Raw genomic sequence first — 19,393 nt, forward strand, 5'->3', positions numbered from 1 at the left:
CTAATCACAAATAATAAATAAAAAATGTAGATGACCAATTTAAGACTAGCCTTTATGCAAACGGCCACTGAATATTCCAAAAAATGTCTTTTAGTATTTTAATATTTAACTTTTATCGCAATGCCTTATAAGAAACAAATGGATGAACCTAAATCTAGAGCCTAAAGTTAGGATTATGAACAACATTACCGCTGTAAATTAAAGAAATGCATGAACCCAAATGCTTTTCAGTAAATTACTGATGAATCAAATTGGGTTCGTTTCTGGAGATAGTGGAAGAGCGGTTGATTGGCCTGAAACACCAGCCTCCCACCCCTCATTCACCCGAGCTAAAGTTTGATCTCCCTCAGAGAGTGAGTGAGCCAAACAGGGATGAACATGGAGGAGCTGGCTAAAGAAAATTTCAGCTTTTTAACAAAGCCCTCTCTGGACACAAACGGAGCGAAGCTGAGCTCGTTCAGAGTGGTTTTCATCATGCTGAAGTCAGCGCTGGGTGCAGTGCTTCTCATCTTTCTCTGGGCGTTTGAGAAAGCTGGAGGAATTCACTCAGCTGTCACTGTGGAAATGGCAAGCAGCTCTGTGCGGTTGCTACAATGAAACACTGATTGTTTAAATATTTTATGACTCAATTAACCTGGTTTCATCACTGTGGCTTCTACCAAATCGATCATATGCACACTAAAAGAATTATCTTTCCAATGTGTCCAATGATCACTTGAGACAACTATTTTTTCAGTATAGGTAACTCTAGTTGAAAGTCTGAATGACATATTTCCACTTATTTTAATTCTATTCATGATATTATATATTTGTGTCTTATTTAAATAGATGTATCTTGTTTTCCTGATCAGTGGACCAGCTTCAGAAATGCAAGCAATGTAAAGCTGTTAATAAGACTTTGACCTTTGCTTTTTATTACTAATTGCTCATATAGTGTCTTTGTAAAGTAGTCATTATCCATTAGATCCTCACATTGATCCATCTCCATTCATCTCTCCCAGTGTGTGTCTCTATATATGAGTTAATCACAGGCTTGCCAGAATCAGAGATGCCATACTACTGGTAAGACAGATCAGAGATTTGTCCTGTTTCTCCTGTGTCTTTTCTTCATTTCCCCTCTCTCTGTCCCAAAGGGGATCGGCATACAGAAGTATACCAGGTGAGGAACTGTATTCTGTCATATATATATATATATATATATATATATATATATATATATATATATATATATATATTTGTGCTTATTTTCTTGTCTATATTGTTTAGAACAGTGTTATTATTAACTAAAACTATACGTTATTTTTGGTCACTGAAATAAATATAAATGAAAAAAAAAATAAAAATAAAAAAAAAAACAAATAAAATTACAAAAAGAAATAACTAAAACTTAAAAAAAAAATAATTTAAACAAGTAGTAGCTTTGTTGTAAAAAATAATTAAAATTGTAAAATAACAAAAAACAATGTAATACTACTAACAATTAAAATTAAGAAAAAATATATAAATGTTAAATATAAATAATAAAAATATATAAAATAATAATATATTAAAATATTAATAATTACTGTAATACTAGTGATTACAGAAAGCACAGGTTAGACATTGGCGTTTACTCACAAGTCAGAGTGATGTCCCGTTTGTAAGTGAATGATTATAAATTGGTTCCTTTTAGTGAATTGTTTGCAGCAGTTTACAAATGATTCTTTTGGGTCTTAGTCAAAATGTTTTTGGAAAGGGCATGGAATTTGATTGAAAACTGTGGGAAGCCTGTTTAGGTGGAAAGAGTTGGGAGTAAGTAAATAAAAAGACTGTGATTGTGCTATCATGAATTTTATGAAGTGCTATTGCTTCTATTTTTCATTAGGACTTTTATGGTCAATTGGCGTGACAGTGCACAGCATTATGAATAGCTTTAAAATGACCCTCCTCTGACTAATAAGCAAAGCTTTCTTCCCCACGCATCATCAAGATAATTTGTTTTATGGCAGCTGCATTTATTTTCTCATCAATAGTCTTTGATATTTATTTTTGCTCAGTGTTCTAGGAACTTTTGCTGCCACGTATCTCACTTTAGCCATCATTGTGAAATACCACAAGAGGCCCGTCCATGAGATCAATCTGTCTCCTCTTTACAGCAGTGGGTGAGTGTGGAGTGACGGAGCTTTCAAATTTAGTCGCAAATTGTATAAAAGATCCCAGCATCTTCAGAACCATCTTTCATCTTGCCGTCGCTCAACAAATCGTACTGTCATACTGAAAGAATGTAGATGAGAGAATGCAATTGGCTCATTCAACTGAAAGCAAAAGGTCACAGGAACTTTCATCTGTGAAGCCACATGCTTAACTATCATTATTTTTATTATTATTTAGAGTAAGCTCATGGGCTTTGATGTTAAGCATCATCCCGACTATTTGCTTTGACTTTCAGGTGAGTTTTCTTGCTTTTATTCAACATGCTGCCATTTCACCTTTGAGTAAAAAAAAGTAATTCTTTCACTGAATATCATCACTCCAGTCCACAAATGAGCGGAAACCAAATTGCTTTTGCTCTCGCTTTAATATTTAAGGTCAGGTCTGATGCAAAGCTTGAAAAATGGTGCTATTTTGAGGTGAGTTTTATTTGTCAACGCTGGGGGATTGTCAGAAATGTAATAAAAGTCCACTGGCATAGCAGAAGAGTGCTGAATTACTCTGTGTCCGCTGCCCGAAGCTGATTGATTACAAGGCGGGAATGGAAGGAAGAGGGAAATGGAGATATGAAAGAGCTGTGCAGCAGGGGAATCGGTGAGAAATGGCCTAGTGCAGAAAGTTAGTTATTACAGGAAAAGCTTTTTTCGGTGCAGGCAAAGTGTGCTGGAGATCAGATGTTTGAACACAGCTGTGCTTGTGCTGATACTGTGTCTGTTTCAGTGCCACAAGGTCTGCATTACGGTCTACAGTAGTATTGAGAACAGGAAGTTGTCCCACTGGGTCTTCATCTCTGTGGTATCCATGTTCATCTGCCTTATCATCTACTCTCTCACTGGTCAGTAATTACAGCTTATTTACCGAAACTCGATAAGAGAACTTGATATGGAATCATGCTTCATGTACATTAACAAAATTATGTTGTGAATGCTAAATTTTACAAACCACTTTGTTCACTTCGGAGATATATATATATATATATATATAGATATATATATATAGAGATGAGAGAGAGAGAGAGAGAGAGAGAGAGAGAGAGAGAGAGATTTTTTTTTGAGTCAGGACGCATTGATTAAAAGTGACACTAACGACAAAACTTCTTTTTAAAATAAATGTGTTTCTATTCAAAGCATCCTGAAAAAAAATCAAATGTATACAAAAATAATAAGCAGCACAACTTTTTTCAATATTAATAATAATAAGAATTATATTAGAATGATTTCTGATCATGTGACACTGAAGACTGGAGTAATGGCTGCTGAAAATTCACCTTTGCCACTAAATTCAAGAGCACTCAAGTGAATTTAATGAAAAGAATGTCGCTGGCCCTTTAAAGTGGACTTTAATGTCTTAATGGTAAGAGATTCTTCTACTTATATTTCACACCATATTTCTGAGGATTCTAATTTCTGATGATTTACTGAACCGGTTGCTGTGCCAGATCTGAAGGTTAAAGGTTTTATATGTTTTCTTGGCTCATGCTAGATCACTTTCTTTTTTTCTCAAGGAGAGTGTAATGGTTGACTGGCATACACACATTTACTAATGAGCATATTGTTTAACAGATGAGCTGGACTGTTTTGTAGGAGTCTTTGGTTATCTGACATTTGGGAAGAACATTGCTCCTGATATTTTGATGTTGTACAGTGGGGGGTGATGTGTCTATGATCGTTGCCAGGCGCCCGTTTGGAGTATCAATCATCACCATCTACCCCATTATTGTCTTGCTTACAGCAAACTGTCTTATGGCTATTAGGAAAAAGTTACTGTACATTTATAGATGAATTGACATGTCTGTGTGTGTAGTTCTGTGATTCAGGATCCACTGCTGCGGCGACGACACAAACACACAGCGGTGACAGAGTCTTACGAGAGCTGGACCCGTGTTGCCTTGACCACAGTCTGGGTCACAATCACTCTTCTCATTGCAGTGTTTGTTCCAGACATTAGCAAAGTGATCAGTGTTGTCGGAGTCGTCAGTGCTTTCTTCATCTTTATATTTCCAGGTAATTGTGTCTGTCGTCTTGAAAAATTAATATTCTAATTCATAAAGGGAGTCTTCTGTTTTATTATTATTACATTTTGATTTATAAAAATATTCCTCATGATATGACAAGTTTAAATAAGAATAATGGGTTCAGCTTGATTCTCACAACACAGTGTCTGTGCGTTTTGGTATAATGTAGCATGATGTGTATATTCATATCATTTTGTATTCGTTTGCATAAATTTTTATTGAAGGACTTCGCCTAATATTTGTGGTGCAGTCAGAGTCAATTTCTTTTACAATGAGGTGAGTGAAGTGGGATATACAATATCGTAGTGCTGTAGGATTCTGTTTTGGATGTTTAATAAAATGTATACTTATTCTTTTACTTTCACAATAACCTTTTGTTTGTATGCTTTGTTTTGTCCCAGATATCTTCTGATCACATGGGGAATGATCACACTTTTCTGTGGTACCTATATATTTGGCCAGAGCACTTCCATTGCGATCATGCAACTCATAAGTGATATTTAAATTTCTGGCTGTTACTGTTCAACACAAGGATTTTGTATTGTATGGGTTGGCATAATTTTAGACATTGCTCCAGTACATCACGTATGGAATAATTCCTTAAAAATGGAGTTATGTACAATCAAATTTGTATGGAATACCTCAAACAAACATGTTATGTAAATCTGAAATATTTATATATTGTCATTTTTGAATGTTCTGCCATTTTAATGGCCAATGTCACATTGGGACAGATGTCAGCTTAGTTATAATAAAAGAATATAGGATATGAAATTAGAAAAAGAGCTGAAGCTGTGTATTTATATTTGGACTATTCTTTAGGGCTCATTGGAACCACTCTTGTACACACAAGCAAATTTGTAATTTAATAAACACATTTTTATATAAATTATCTTTGAACAATTTTTTAGTTAATTCAAAATCAGTTCATTTCAACACCCAATGACTGAAAAACAGCTAAAAAATGCAGAGACAGATCCTTTTTCAGTACTTTATTGAATAGCAGCACTCTACATAATCTAGAATTTTAACAAATTTAAGACGAATATAATACTTTGCATCCCTGCAATAAATCTCTACACTCACTTATAAGAGAGAAAGCCAGTATACGGAAACATACATGAGTATAAGAAGTAGTATTTCATCAAACAATGCCATTAAAAGTGACTGCTCATATAGTAAGTTTTATTCAATTCATATATATAGAGAGATTTTTTTGTTCCGTTACTGGAGTAATATAAAATAAAATAAGAAATGCACAAAATCCATTTAAAGTAGCACAGCTAAATTCTACGGCAAATAATTTACTGGACATTCATTTGTTACATGCACTCACTGTGAGGGATAAACAAACCAAACAGAAGGCAGGATTGGTGGGAAAGAAAACGGAAAGGAACGATGCAGTTTGGGCCGCGTTGGTTTTTGAGTTGTTTACACATTGAGCCAACCATAAATCCACACAAATACAACAGCCTTTGAGTTACTGATCAACAAATGAGAGATGTGAAAGCCTGACCCACTTTGAAAAATCCTCTACTATGAGGACATTTTTTGCTTGTCCTGAGAAACGACATGATGCCAAATGTTCAATTATAGAGAAGCAATAAAACTGATGGAATAAAATTTTAATGCCACTATCTAACTCTATGCACTCTTCCTAGATCCAAATATTATCTTTCAAAAATTATCAACATAAAATGTTTAATATAATGCTGTTATTACTCAGGATATTATCTACTCTCTACCAGCAAATCTCAATTACATAAGCATTTCATCTATACTTCAGGTACATTGTGCTTTTGGACCAGATGTTTATTTGGTGTGTTGTAAATGTAGGCCCTTTGACTGGCAGAATGCGTCATGGTCATGTTTTAACAAAAGTACCAGTCTCTCTACGTGGCTCAGTGCGTTACACAAATGCGTCATGAAGATACGGTTCAAAGCACTTATAACACTATAACTAATTTCAAATGACCTTTACAGAAACACTAATGTCCATGGACGGCTGTAGAAATACTTTGCTGCACAGTTTTTGTCTTCTCAGAAGTTGTACCACAGGGAACTGTTTGCAAAGCACTGGATGCATGTTTGAATTGGGATGCAATATTAATCAGCCTCATCTAGTTTGAAGAGACTGTTTATGCTGTTGATATTTCAAATGCAAATCAACCAGGTGAGGTTCCCAAATGCTCTGGGGAGTTTTCTGTATGTTGCAGTGGTGGGTGAAGAGGGAATCAGTACTGTGTCTGACGTTCTCTGCAGCCGACACTACTTTTGGCTCAATATCAAATGGATACTGTGTAAACAAGTGATTACAAAAAGAAGGAGACAGAGTGGGGAGAGCACAGAGAGAAAGGGATGGGGGAGGGGTAGTTAAGATAGCAGGGACTGTGACAGAGGGAGGAAGAGGAGAAAAAGAGAAGGTTTTCAGGCATAAGGCGGGACCGTTCCACCTGCAGACCAGCTCGCTTCTCAGTCTCTGTTCAAGCTGCACCAGGCGGCTAGAAAGAGAGAGAAAGAGATTTACAGCTATGTAGGATAATTACACTGTTTATTTTGTCTCCTGACCTACAGCTGAAATAAGCTTGAGAGATTTCGAACTTCAAAAGATATTAATGCAGAGAATGTCAGAGGACAGGCATGCTGAAAATGAGAGTAATCCTGTAGGGCAGGTAGGAATACTTAATGGCTGTGAAATGTAAGGACATCACCCCACAGACACAAGACACAAAAAAGCAGCATCAAAGGCTGGCTTGGCACCAATGCCCATAGCAGCCCCTAAGGCTGGCAGTAGTGGAACGTACCAGGCACAGCGACAGCAGACAAAGCCTCGGGCTGGCACAGAGTATCCACTTTCACATGCTGGAAAGCCTTGCAAGCTGCAGTCTGAAGGTGCCTGAGAGAGAAGCAGAGAAGGTTAGAAAAGGAGCAAAAAAAAAAAAAAAGAAAAAAATACAGTTCCAGCAACGTAATGACTTTAGATGCAAAATAGCACCAATAATATATTTTTAGTTTTGACCCTCAGATTTTTGAGCCAAGAGGTTTTTGAATGTAACTTTTATGAAATAAATAAATAAAATGTTAGTTTTTTATTTTCATGTCTTGTCTCAAAATAATTTAGGTGCTAATGACAATCAAGTAGAGCAGAGTTTAGAGAAGATCACACACAGGAGAAAAGGTGTCTCACTGTACCTCTTCCATTCCTCCTCTCCATCCCAGAACTCGTACACCACAAAGGAAAGGCCGTCAGGCAGCCGCACAGCCGTCACACTGGAGAGAGATGAACAGAAGTACAAAAGTGAAAAAACACTCTACAGTACACTCTTTCATTCTCATACTTTTCACAAACAATGATTCAGCAGCCTGATGGAAAACATTTTATAAAAAAAACAGTGAGAATATAGAAAATAAGGAAAATGAGTTCGATGAGTAGAAAAAAATGTAAACAAAACCATATTTATCCACTGTACTGTATGACCCTCCACTTGATGGCAGTACCTCCTCACAATTCCTGCTCTGATTTTTTTTTTTTTTTGCCTAAAGGGGTGCAGCTGTAGCAATGATTAGCATTAGCTCGATAAATCAACAGAAGTCTAAACATCAGCCAGTTCAGACAATCCCCACACACTCCTCAAACTTTCATTAGAGGCTGCAAAACTGCAGCAAGTACTGCAGCTTCTGGACTGCTTTCTGGATGGGGAAGCTTTACTCAATCTTGGGTCGCCCACATGTTACAGAAACTACCATGTCATGTCTCCAGCTTTAAAATTGTTTAAAATTGTTAATTGTTTCTGCTATCCATTTTACTTCTGTAATTTGATGCATTTAAGATAGAAACAAGATATTCAATAATAAATACAGAACAGAAGAATCATTTGGATGGCGAAAAGTGGGGATTACATACCAGAATGCAGACTGAATGTGAGCTTTTAGACTATTAATTATCATTACCCTATAGCCTGCATGGCAAAACAGCAGAAAGGAAAAGTCGTTTAAGAGGAATTGTTCAATTGTGGTTTCATTTTGACTTTAGTAACTGTACAGGTGTGTTATGGTTGTGAACAACAGAATTGCAGGCCAGTCAGTGGCTTGGTGTTATTGAGTTATAAGAGCGGTTGTAAAAATGAAGCAGCATTTCAATCAGCACCCTCAAAAAAAATAAAAATTCACAAACAGACCATGATAACAGAGTAATAGAGAGGAGGAAAGTTGAAAAAAATAAGGTGGATAAAAGGGAGGTTACAGAGATGACAGTTCAGCAGCAATGGGGTATTTGCAGAAGCGTGCAGATGTTCTCACTGATCAATTATTCACTAGCCTGATGTGAATCTTGACGGCAGTACAAAATGTTGTCACACAAAGTCCTTTCTCAGAGAACAGACTCAGGGAGTTTCCTTGAGAAACACTACAAAGGACCAATTTTACTCACTGCTCTTAAATTAATATTTTATCCTGTGGGGCTGAAAATAATAGCTCTCAATTGTGGTCTGACCAAAAATTTCAAAATGAAGCAACTACTGTTCAAAAGTTTGGGGTCAGTGTTTTCATGTTTGTGAAAAAGGTCTCTTATGCTCAGTATTACTGCATTTATTTGATCTAAATACAGTAATAACAGCAAAATTGTTAAATATTATTATAATTTAAAAGTTTTAATTTTAATGTATTTTACATAATGTATTTATAATGTATTTAAATTATTCCTGTGATGGCAAGGCTGATCTAGTGCTCAATTAATCATTGCTGAAAACATTTGTGCTGCTTAGGATTTTTCTGTGGATACATTTTTTTCTGGATTCAATGTCTTTACTGTCACTTTTGATCAGTTTAATGCATCTGTGCTGAATAATTTAAGTATTACTTTCTTAAAAATACAATTTAAAAAAACGTACTGGCCCCTTTTGAATGGTGGCAGGGAACACAAACTTACTGATTTGAAAACATTTCAGGACAATTTTGATATTTTCGGGCTTTGTAAATGATGTGTATACTGCAGAAAAAGCAGCAATTTATTAGCAAATTAATTCATGAGCTAGAATAACCACACTCCCCTCTGCTCGCCTGCCATCTTTATCCACAGGAGGCAAAATGATACAGTGTTGTATTTCCACACATCAGGGATAAATACACAATGTTGAGACACATGCATTTATGAGAGATGCACAGGTTCATTCTCTAAGAAATGCACAGCGGTATAGTTTTTGCAACCCTCCAACAGACATTTTGAAATATATGAAACTTCTGTAGAACATTCCCTCAGCAGACAAAAAGTAACTGAAAACATTTCAGTCTGACATCACAAAAAAGCAAAGAATACTTTTTATAAGTATTCATAACGACTTATCCGGTTTAACTGAATATGATGCATTGAGACAAAAGGAGGGAATGATAAAAATACTCACTAGAAGGTCAAGTTTAAGACAAACACATGAACTTAACTCACTGGAAACAGTCTCTCTGAGCAGACACATTCTTCAGGTATTGTTTCAGGGCCTCGCAGAACTCTCCCAGCTGCTTCTGGGACACTTTCATCTCCTGGCGGATCAGGTAGAGAGACTGAAGAAAGAGAAAGAAAGCAACAGGAACGCTTTGAATATTATTAACATTTGTCTTGATGTTAATATTCACTTAATATTCTCTTTAGGCAAAATAAATAAATAAATGAATAAATAAAACAGACATATTTAGAGACTCAAATCACAGCAGAAGGGTTTAAGTTATAAACATTTAATTCTAACACCGTTAAGGAAAAGCAAACTGCCTTAAAGGCTTTGACCCTCATTTACTAAGAGTTATGGTCTATACTGCAGCTGAAGGGTTATGCAAGATCTGCATATAGTTACTCATTTAGGAGAAGGAGAAATAAATATGATACACATACCAGACTGTAAAATCAATACAGCCTCTTATTTTGGATCGTCGCCTAAGTAACTAATTAATTCCCAGTGTAATCAGTAAATGATGTAGAATTGTGGGAGTGTGGTTGGCTACCAAATAAAGTACAGTACTGGGTTTAAAACTGGCCTTTGCAACAAGCACTGAAAAAAAAATCATAATACTCCCAGAAGGAATAATCTAGAATTTAACGGAAATGAAAATGAACCTCTTCTGACTTGTCTATTTCACATAATTGCACCTCCCGTGTAACACGTCACTCAAGCTTCCCACTCCTTTCTAAATTGGTGCCGTCATCTTGAACCAATTTGATTAAGTCTGAGAGATTTGATTAAATAACTGATATTAATAATAATGTAATAATTGCTTGGCAGACTATTTCCACACTGCAGAACACCCTGAGGAGCCTAACATGTTGATTAACATCTGCATTTACATGCTGAAAATCATAAAAGTTAAGATGCCTTTATGCACGTCTTTTAAACCTGAAGCAATGTTCTCTAAAATGTTTATAATGCACCACAGTTCAAAAGTTTGGGGTCAGTAGGATGTTGAATACTTTTATTGAACAATTATAAATTAAATTAATCAAAAGTGTCTGTAAAACATTTAAGTTACAACAGATTTCTATTTAAAATAAATATTCATCAAAGAATCCTGTAAATGTATCATGGTTTGCACAAAAATAAGCAGAATAACTGATACATAAACATGTTTCTTGAGCACCAAATCAGCATATTAGCATGGATTCTGAAGAATTGTGTGACATTGAAGACTGGAGTAATGATGCTGAAAATTCAGCTTTGCAATTATAGGAATTAATTATATTTTAAAACAGTAAAACAAAAAACAGCAATTTTAATTTCTAATAATAGTTCACAATATTACTGTTTTTACTGTATTTTTGATCAAATAAATGCAGCCTTGGTGAGTGTCCCCAAACTTTTGAAAAGTTCTGTATATTATCCTATAACCAGGCCCACCGCACCTGGTAAACTTTGCAGAATTATTTAGATTTTCCCAAACAGAAAAGTCTTACAGTTCATTTTGGGTTTGGCTATAACTTTTATATGCCATACTACAATCAAACAACCACACAACAACACAAATCATAACATTACAGGCATTAAATAGTGAAGAAAATGTGGTTTTTAGAGAAACCAAGGTGTATTTTTTGTATGTAGTGTATGCTATAACTAAGGTGTCACATCTTTAATAGAACATGTGCTGTTCCCCGGCAGGTGGGAAATATAAAACCTAAGTGAAAACCATTAGGCCGTTTGATTTGAAAGCTGTCCTGTTCCCCGAAGGGGAGGACAATGAAAGAGCAGAAGCATGGCAATAAACCCTGAACTTAATCAAGAGCACTATGCCACCCAACACTAATCAGAATGCAATCAGAAACACTACATTACCCAACATACACAAAACTCAATAAGTATCATTCTGCCTTCCCTTTCTCCTCCACTGAAGGCCTGATCTGATGGGCACATACAAATAATTAGAGAAATGCAAGAGGATTCGGAATCCAATTTTCTTCGCATTTCGACATGTGACTGATCCAAACGAGCTGCATTGCAACCGATTGCTCTAATGTCTTTCATTAGTCTTCAGTGTTTGTTTGAACAGTGAGGGGGCTTCATTCAGACTCAGTGCTGTGAAATAAACTGATAAAACAAAGCTCTGCAGATGAAGCAATTGTGACCCACAGTCTGTTAAGAGGCTTTGGGATCAGTGGGATACTGTATTATTAGAATCCTTAAATCTCTCACTCTGATTGGAGCCAGTTTAAATTTCCTTAAGCAATATTTCCTGGGTGTATTGCAATGTCTCTCATTTGGGTTTATGTGGAATTAACAATCCCTGATGTGGTCAGTATGCTTTGTGTATGAAGTGTATGCACGTGTGTGTGTGTGTGAGAGGGAGAGTGTTTCTTTTTAGCTCAGAAGGGAACCTAAACTAATGAACCCGTGGAGTTGAACTGCTCCACTTCTACATTATGCATCAGACTGTAAAACAGACACACACACACACACACACAAAAAAACAAAATATGTGCACAATTTCCTACCATGTAAGTGAATAGAATGTCTCAGGTACAGAGAGGAGAGAGTATTTTATGCGCACAATTTCCTACCATGTAAGTGAATAGAATGTCTCAGGTACAGTATGAGTCCATAAAAAATGGTAGAAACCTCAGAGGGTTTGAGGAATTTTCACCGTTACCATGGAAACTGGGGGATACCATCCCATTTCTTTCTGATTGGCATCTTTCTACCCCATTTTTCCTTTCACTGGTAAATTTTAATTTCACCCCTTCTGAACGTCAGCATCTCTTTAAACGAGCTGCTTTTTAATGAGTAAAGATGGCTTTCAGAGATGTAGTGAATAAAAAAAAAAAATAGAAGCTGTTGGACTGATCAGTATTTAGTCCTCTCTCTATAAAAACGTCTTGAAAAGAAGATAAGACCCCACCCTTCTTGTAGCATTTCCACGTTGTTATAGACTTCAAAAAGCCATTGTTTTCTTATATTTGAAGGTGTCAACACATTGCCAATGTGATGCCTGAACATTTTGTTTATATACGTGTGAAATGTACAACCTGTATGTAGCTCACTGTAAAGATTTACCTAAATATTTACAGGATGAAAACCAAAAACCTAAGTAGCAATGATCATATGCTAATATATGCATTCATACATATTCAAATATATGAGGGTGTGAAGAAATACACTATTGCTGTAATAAAAATCTACAGTTACTTGTACATGTCCCTTTTCTTTTAAATACTCGGCATTACATTAAAATTAGGTTAATTTCGTTAAAATGCATTCCTGTCATACAAAAGTCAAAAGCATGCAATTTACTATAAACAAATGGAGCAATATTCACTTATAAACAAAGAAATAACACGGAAATGGTACAGTCATTGTTTTAAAATGGCAAATTTCTGGTCTGTATAATATTCACTGCAGGACACCCTAATATTATTGTAGGTGTGATTATTTCAAGAAATATTTTACGGGTCCCAAGATAAAGCTTGTGTTAACCAACAAACACAGACGCACACTCTGAAGCTGTCAGGTGGAACCCGTTCAAACCCCATTGACAAGGATTAATGGATAAAAAGGAATGACTCAATTACCCCTGATCCCTCCAATGTCAATAAGATGGGAGTCAATTTGAGCTAAGATCTCTGCTACACACTAAACTCAGTTGAACTTTTTCCTGTTTTTAAACAAAGCAATCTTTTCTTTATTAGATATAAAACTTTTAAATCACAAAGTTCTACAAGAGCTGAAATCCCAGCACTCCCACACTTTCACTGAACAAAACCGTATGATATTTCTGTACATTCCCATCATGTGCTGCTGTGTGTATCATTGGTCCACAGAGCGGGGCTGATTTGTGGCCTGGCGAGGTGTAGTGTGAGACTGCCTCTTATCTTTTAGAGGCACAAATGACTCCCGGAGCATGCTGGTATTAAACACGGTTTTGGTGCTTTCATATTGAGAAAGAAATGTGGATGAATCCTGAGGAACAGGTGGCAGATTTGCTGCAGGTGTGTGGAACAGCATGAGGAGCTCTGGAGAGACCCACGAGGAGTCAATCTTGATTTGACGGGTTTATTCACTGCTTTTAATTATTAACGCTGTTTTTGTGTTTTTACATGGAGGGAAAAGGTGAAATTGGTCATGCATTTTTCTTTTTATGCACTTTTTCATGCTCTTTGGTATGTAAGTCGTGCTTTAGTACTTACTGCGCTAGTTGTGCCATCAGTGTCTGTTAGTCGCTGATGTAGGTCAAACCAAACTGTCTGCAACAAAAACCAGAACAGAAAAGCCACTAGTGAATTCACTGTCCCCCTCAGCTGCCCTTCACTGCTGCTGTCTGTCTGCAAACACTCAGTCAGGTGAGCTCAAGAGATGAATCACTTAAACACATCTGTCAGACTTTACAATAAAAAAAGAAAGAAAGAAAGGAAGGAAGAAACTAAAACAATTTTAATAAAAACAGTTTATGTATCATTTTGAATTAATATGTTTAAGAAGTTCATGTTTTCATAATTGTGTATAATCGCCCATCATTCAGTGTGGGTCAATAACGAAAGAGTTAAAATAATATTAAATATTTATTATATTTGTATTCAAATTTAGCATTCACGTCAATGAATTAAAGAATGTTTTTCACCACAATCAGAAAATCATACAGAAGCTATTTAGTTATTCAGGTGTTTCTAACTATGAATAGGACATAAAATCTCAAATTTCTTCACAATTTGTGTGATTGAGTTGACAAATCACAGAAAATTAAGCATAATTACTTATAAAGTACAAAAAACAAATACAGAAGGGCCTGTGTGATGTGCTGGAACTCATAGCAGATGAAATATGGAAACCTTCAGGATGGCAACTGACTTTGATTTTGCCTGATTTTTCAAATGTTTTCATGAATATCTGACATTGTTCACAGCGACACAGCTGTGAAACTTAAAAAAGGTATATTAATGTCTTTCTTCAGTCCTAAAGTTTTCTTAAAAATACATACAGTATGTATATTTCTATTTTGAAAAGTTAACATTTCTAGATGAAACACTGAGTAGAAATGAGTAAAAAGTGATAAAAATGTGTTGATTATAAATTTAAAACAGGGAATTACACATGAAATGGTACATTTGGGTTAAGGAAATACTAGTTTATTCTCAACTCTGATTAATTTCAAACTAGATTTGCTTATAACATATAATGGTAGGTAAAGTTGCAGGACATGTTTCATATCTGAGCAGTGAAAGAAAGCCTGCAAGTATTTCCCTTCCTCCATGTAAAGGCTACAAGCACTGTCACTGGGATGTAATGATGTATGCAGATAATAAAAAAGCTGAGAACAAGAACAGTATATATTTCACATATTCTCACTATATTCCAATACTTTATGAATTCATGAGGAATTTACAGCATCCCTGACTCTAAAAAGTTAACACCATTGCAATGTATGAATCATTATGTGCCTCATAAAAAGAGAGATGCTGGTATCTCCTGTCAGTCCACCCATAAGTCAACAGGGATAGTGTGGAATATTCTTTCCCATCACGGAATGACGGAGTACATAATGACCGGTAATGATGCCACAAATTCATGCAGCTGTCTCTCTTACTGTGAAAAGTAATGGCGGGTTATCCATCAAAAATAATAGCAAAAATGACAACCGCTGCACTGTTGAGTATGAATACTGCAGGAATGGCTTGAGTGTTCGTCTCCACAGTGATTGGAGGCTATCAGGGTGCCACAACCGGATGGAAAAGGAAATGATGCATTTCCTAAAGCTGTGTGGGTACATTATGCAGACAACAAGAGCGTTCTGATGACTGATCCAGCTGTGAGCCAAAGTGGGTCTCCAAAGTCAGGCTGCCCTGTCTGCTAAAGCGACAGTGAGAATGGGGAACAGGACAGGACAGACGTACAGCGCTATGTTTGACATTTCAATTAAATAGATGTTTAGAAAAGCATGTGTTAAGCAAGCTGTGCTGCAGGTCTGGTTGTATTGATCAACAATGGCAGATCTCACAGTGGACTGAGCAGAAGAACAGAGTTCAACAAGGCAACTGGAAAAATTTGTCACTGATTTGAGAACTTTGAAGGCAAGCCAAACTATCAAAAGACAGTCAATTATTTCTATTCAAACAAAATTCAAACTCAGAATGAGTTAATAATACTATTGTGTAAAGCACTGCAGTCAAGCAGATGAAAGAGAACCAAGTCACTAAAAGATCAAAAAAGTTTTAAATTATTAAAAGTAACTATGTAGTAACTATTATATACACTATCATTCAGAAGTTTGGGGTTAATATATTTTTTTTAATGTTTTTAAAAGAAATCTCTTATGCTCACAAAGACTGCATTTATTTGACCAAAAATACAGTTAAAAACTGCAACATTGTGATATATAATTACAATTTTAAATTAATGGTTTTCTATTTGAATATATTTTAAATTTAATTTATTCCCTTGATGGCAAATCTGAAATTTCAGCAGCCATTACTGCAATCTTCAGTTTCACTTGATCCTCCAGAAATCATTCTAATATGCTGATTTACTGATCAAGAAACATTTCTTAATGTTGAAAACAGTTGTGCTGCTTAAAAATTTTGTGGAAACTATGATACATTTCTTCAGGATTCTTTGATGAAGAGAAAGTTCAAGAGAACAGCATTTATTTGAAATAGAAATCCTTGGTAACATTATAAATGTTTTTACTGTCCCTCCTGATCAATTAAGACTCCTTGTCGAATATTTTCTTTAAAATTTTCTTTAAAAAAATCTTACTGACCCCAACTTTTGAACAGTATTGCATATCACAAAATTATAATTTTCAGGTTTATTAATTTAAAATGAAGGCCTTCAAAAGATTTATCTTCCTGCATTATAGAATTGATTGTATATGCATGTATCCCTGTTAATCTGTCTCTGGACCGAAATCAAAAAAATCATCCAGTTCCACAGCATTTTCTGCAGCTCAACCCAGACATCCTCTCTTTCATCCCAGGATGTGTCAGAACCTCCCTTCAACTGAGATAGGAATAAACCAGTTGGGTAGGTTTGGCTATTCTTAGCTCCAGCAATAAAAACCTGTCTGCAAAAAGTTTTAACTGGGGACTCTATTAGTCCACTGTGCTCAATGTCTATCAGACACACATAATAAAATGACCAATAGCAGCAAAGAGACAGATGTTGAAATAATGGTTAACCAAAAAATAAAAGTTACATAAATGTTGAGTGAAAAGAATATAATGGTAAAAACAGTCATCTACTAGTGCAGTACTGTGGTTGACAGGTCGGTTTAATTGCTTTCTTTGTTTCACCGTATCATTCCTGCCCTCCTTCACTGCTCTCCTAAGCAGTGCAAGTAATAACTATAGGAAGAAAAGATTACTGGCTTTGCTAAATGCAATTTGAATCACCTCACAGGGCTTTACATATGAATGTGTGTAATTATTAGAGTGTGCATAAGTGGATGTACAGTATGTGCAGCAGTAGAAGAAATTACAGAGCTGTATTTTACGTATAGGAAGTGGAACAGAAAAGCTCTTTCCACAACAAAGTCAACAAGTCGACAGATCAATCTGATCAATCAAATGAATGCTGTTCTAATTTTACAGATACAAACAGTTATTTCCTCTCACACAGCTACAGAACGTAGATGTTAATTGGCCGTTGGCTGTAGACATTGCAATGTTTTTACGGGATGTGAGACAACAACACAGTCAGCTTTCTTTGTTGTCGTTTTGGAATGCCATGGTCTTTAAACTAATAAAAATGTATGTACCATCTCTGATGTTTACAGGTTACCCTTATAATACCGTTCAAAAGTTTGTGGTTGGTACGTTTTTTGTGTGTCTGTTTATGTTTTTAAAAGAAGGCTCACCAAGGCAGCATTTATTTGATAAAAAATACAGTAAAAATTGTAATATTGTGAAACATTATTTCAATTTAAATTAATCGTTTTCTATTTTAATATATTTTAAAACATAATTTATTCCTGTGATGGCAAAGCAGAATTTTCAGCAACCATTATTCAAATCTTCAGTGTTACATGACTATCACTGTACACACTTCTGCACTTCTGCTGCTTCATATTTTTGTGATAAACATGATACACTTTTTTAAGGATTTCTTGATGAATAGAAAGTTCAAAAGAACAGCATTTATTAACTTACTCTAAACTTTTGAATGGTAGTATAAACTTGAGACTGTCATCAAACAATCATTATAATATTTGTTTATAATGATATACTATTTAACCAAATCAAGTCATATCAAAGTGTCATCAAGTTTATGCATTTTTCAGAAATAATAACTAACAGAGCAGTAACAAGCAAGGCCAATTTACAGACCAGTAAAACAGCCCTCACAGTCAACACCTGCCACTCTCTAAAACATAAAACACTTTTGTACAGTGTTACTTATATGATATTTCAATTTTATTTGAAACAAATAACAACTGCTCATACAAAACACCCTTGAAATCTATGAATTATTATGTTATCACTTGCCATAAAACCAGAAACTAAGCTATATCTTTCCATTTGTTTTCATTTTCAGGGTTTTAATACACTAGATTGCATCTGCACGGGTCTGTGGATTTTGACCTCTTGCTATTATAAGACTCTTCCCAGGAGGAAGCACTTGACCTCTCAGTATTTTAAGACAAACCTCTTACCTTATTCTCCAGACGTCCAATCAGCTCAGCCAGTCGGCTGATCTGTGCCTCAAGTCCTTCTTTTCTCACCTCCACAGCTCCTGACAGAGACAGAGAGGCACAATGCATAATTTGCAGATCGTTTCATCAATGTTTTACTCTGCCAGGCACCTGAAACCTCATCTCAGAGTGGCTGTCATAGCAATGCGACAGGGCAGATCAAACGTTCAGATATAATTAATGAGCGCAAGTTATTACAAAGATTATAATGGACGTTTACACATCTTTGAAAACTACTTTGATTTTTTACACATCAAAAGGTGTTCGTTAGGGCAGATGACACATAAGAAAGTCCTGAAAGTACTACCACGGTTTTCTGGAATTGTACCATAGTATTACCATCTGATACCATGACTGTACTATGGTAGTATCGCCATTATGAATTATGAGTTCATACTGTAAGGATATTGTTTTTCACAAAAACAACACGAATGGAGAGTGATTAACATGATTTCTACCCTTCATTTCTTTCTTTTATGCAATGACAGATCCTATTAATGAGAGAAAAGGTTTTCCTGCCTTTGAAATCAGCCCTACTTGAGGTGCCAAACCAATTATGCCTTAACACCTCCCTTGTGTTGATGAGGCCAGGATAACGGGGAGGGAAGACACTTTGGAACACATTAACTGTTACCATAGCAATAGCGGGACCAAACGAACAGGGTCTGAAACCTTTTAAAAGCACAGAGAAATGGTCACTAAATCAGTATGATACAGTACTGAACTGAGACCAGTTTGAAGTTTCCTAAAAATGAATAATATTAAGGCATACTGTAGCACAGCATACTGTGAAACATGCATCAGATAGATGTACACAGCTCATGTAAACATGTTCCTTTCATGATGAGAAACAGTCCCATGAGAACTGCATAGAATGTTTAGCAGATTTCAGATTCAATGCCTACCCATCTACACATCGCCCACCATTTTATGTTTATTTAGGAAATATTTTTGCTAATTTCTTTATGTTTTCTACCTATAAGAATACTCTCAGGTTCATTTAACTCACTGCCTTCAGGTGACTCGAGTTTGAGTTTGGTT

At 35.7% G+C, this 19,393-nt stretch overlaps 1 protein-coding gene and 1 pseudogene across 2 annotated transcripts in view; one reads left to right on the plus strand and one right to left on the minus strand.

Moving 5' to 3' along the window:
- Positions 1-378: 378 nt before the first annotated feature.
- Positions 379-5,158, plus strand: LOC109083543 (annotated as a pseudogene).
- A 23-nt stretch (positions 5,159-5,181) lies between these two features.
- LOC109109321 (N-terminal EF-hand calcium-binding protein 2-like) overlaps positions 5,182-19,393 on the minus strand; it is a 75,792-nt gene continuing 61,580 nt past the window's right edge. Inside the window, exons 8-13 of one of the 2 annotated variants that reach the window (XM_042775246.1) lie at positions 18,314-18,393; positions 13,857-13,913; positions 9,645-9,757; positions 7,397-7,474; positions 7,009-7,100; positions 5,182-6,705 (exon numbers count right to left, since the gene is read on the minus strand). In XM_042775246.1, coding sequence (XP_042631180.1) covers positions 6,677-6,705; positions 7,009-7,100; positions 7,397-7,474; positions 9,645-9,757; positions 13,857-13,913; positions 18,314-18,393 — 449 coding nt within the window. In that variant the 3' untranslated portion in view covers positions 5,182-6,676. The remainder of the gene's footprint in view (positions 6,706-7,008; positions 7,101-7,396; positions 7,475-9,644; positions 9,758-13,856; positions 13,914-18,313; positions 18,394-19,393) is intronic. The other variant, XM_042775247.1, reaches the window with a different exon arrangement.

Source organism: Cyprinus carpio, chromosome A18 (genome assembly GCF_018340385.1).
Source record: "Cyprinus carpio isolate SPL01 chromosome A18, ASM1834038v1, whole genome shotgun sequence".
In the NCBI taxonomy this organism is placed as follows: Eukaryota; Metazoa; Chordata; class Actinopteri; order Cypriniformes; family Cyprinidae; genus Cyprinus; species Cyprinus carpio.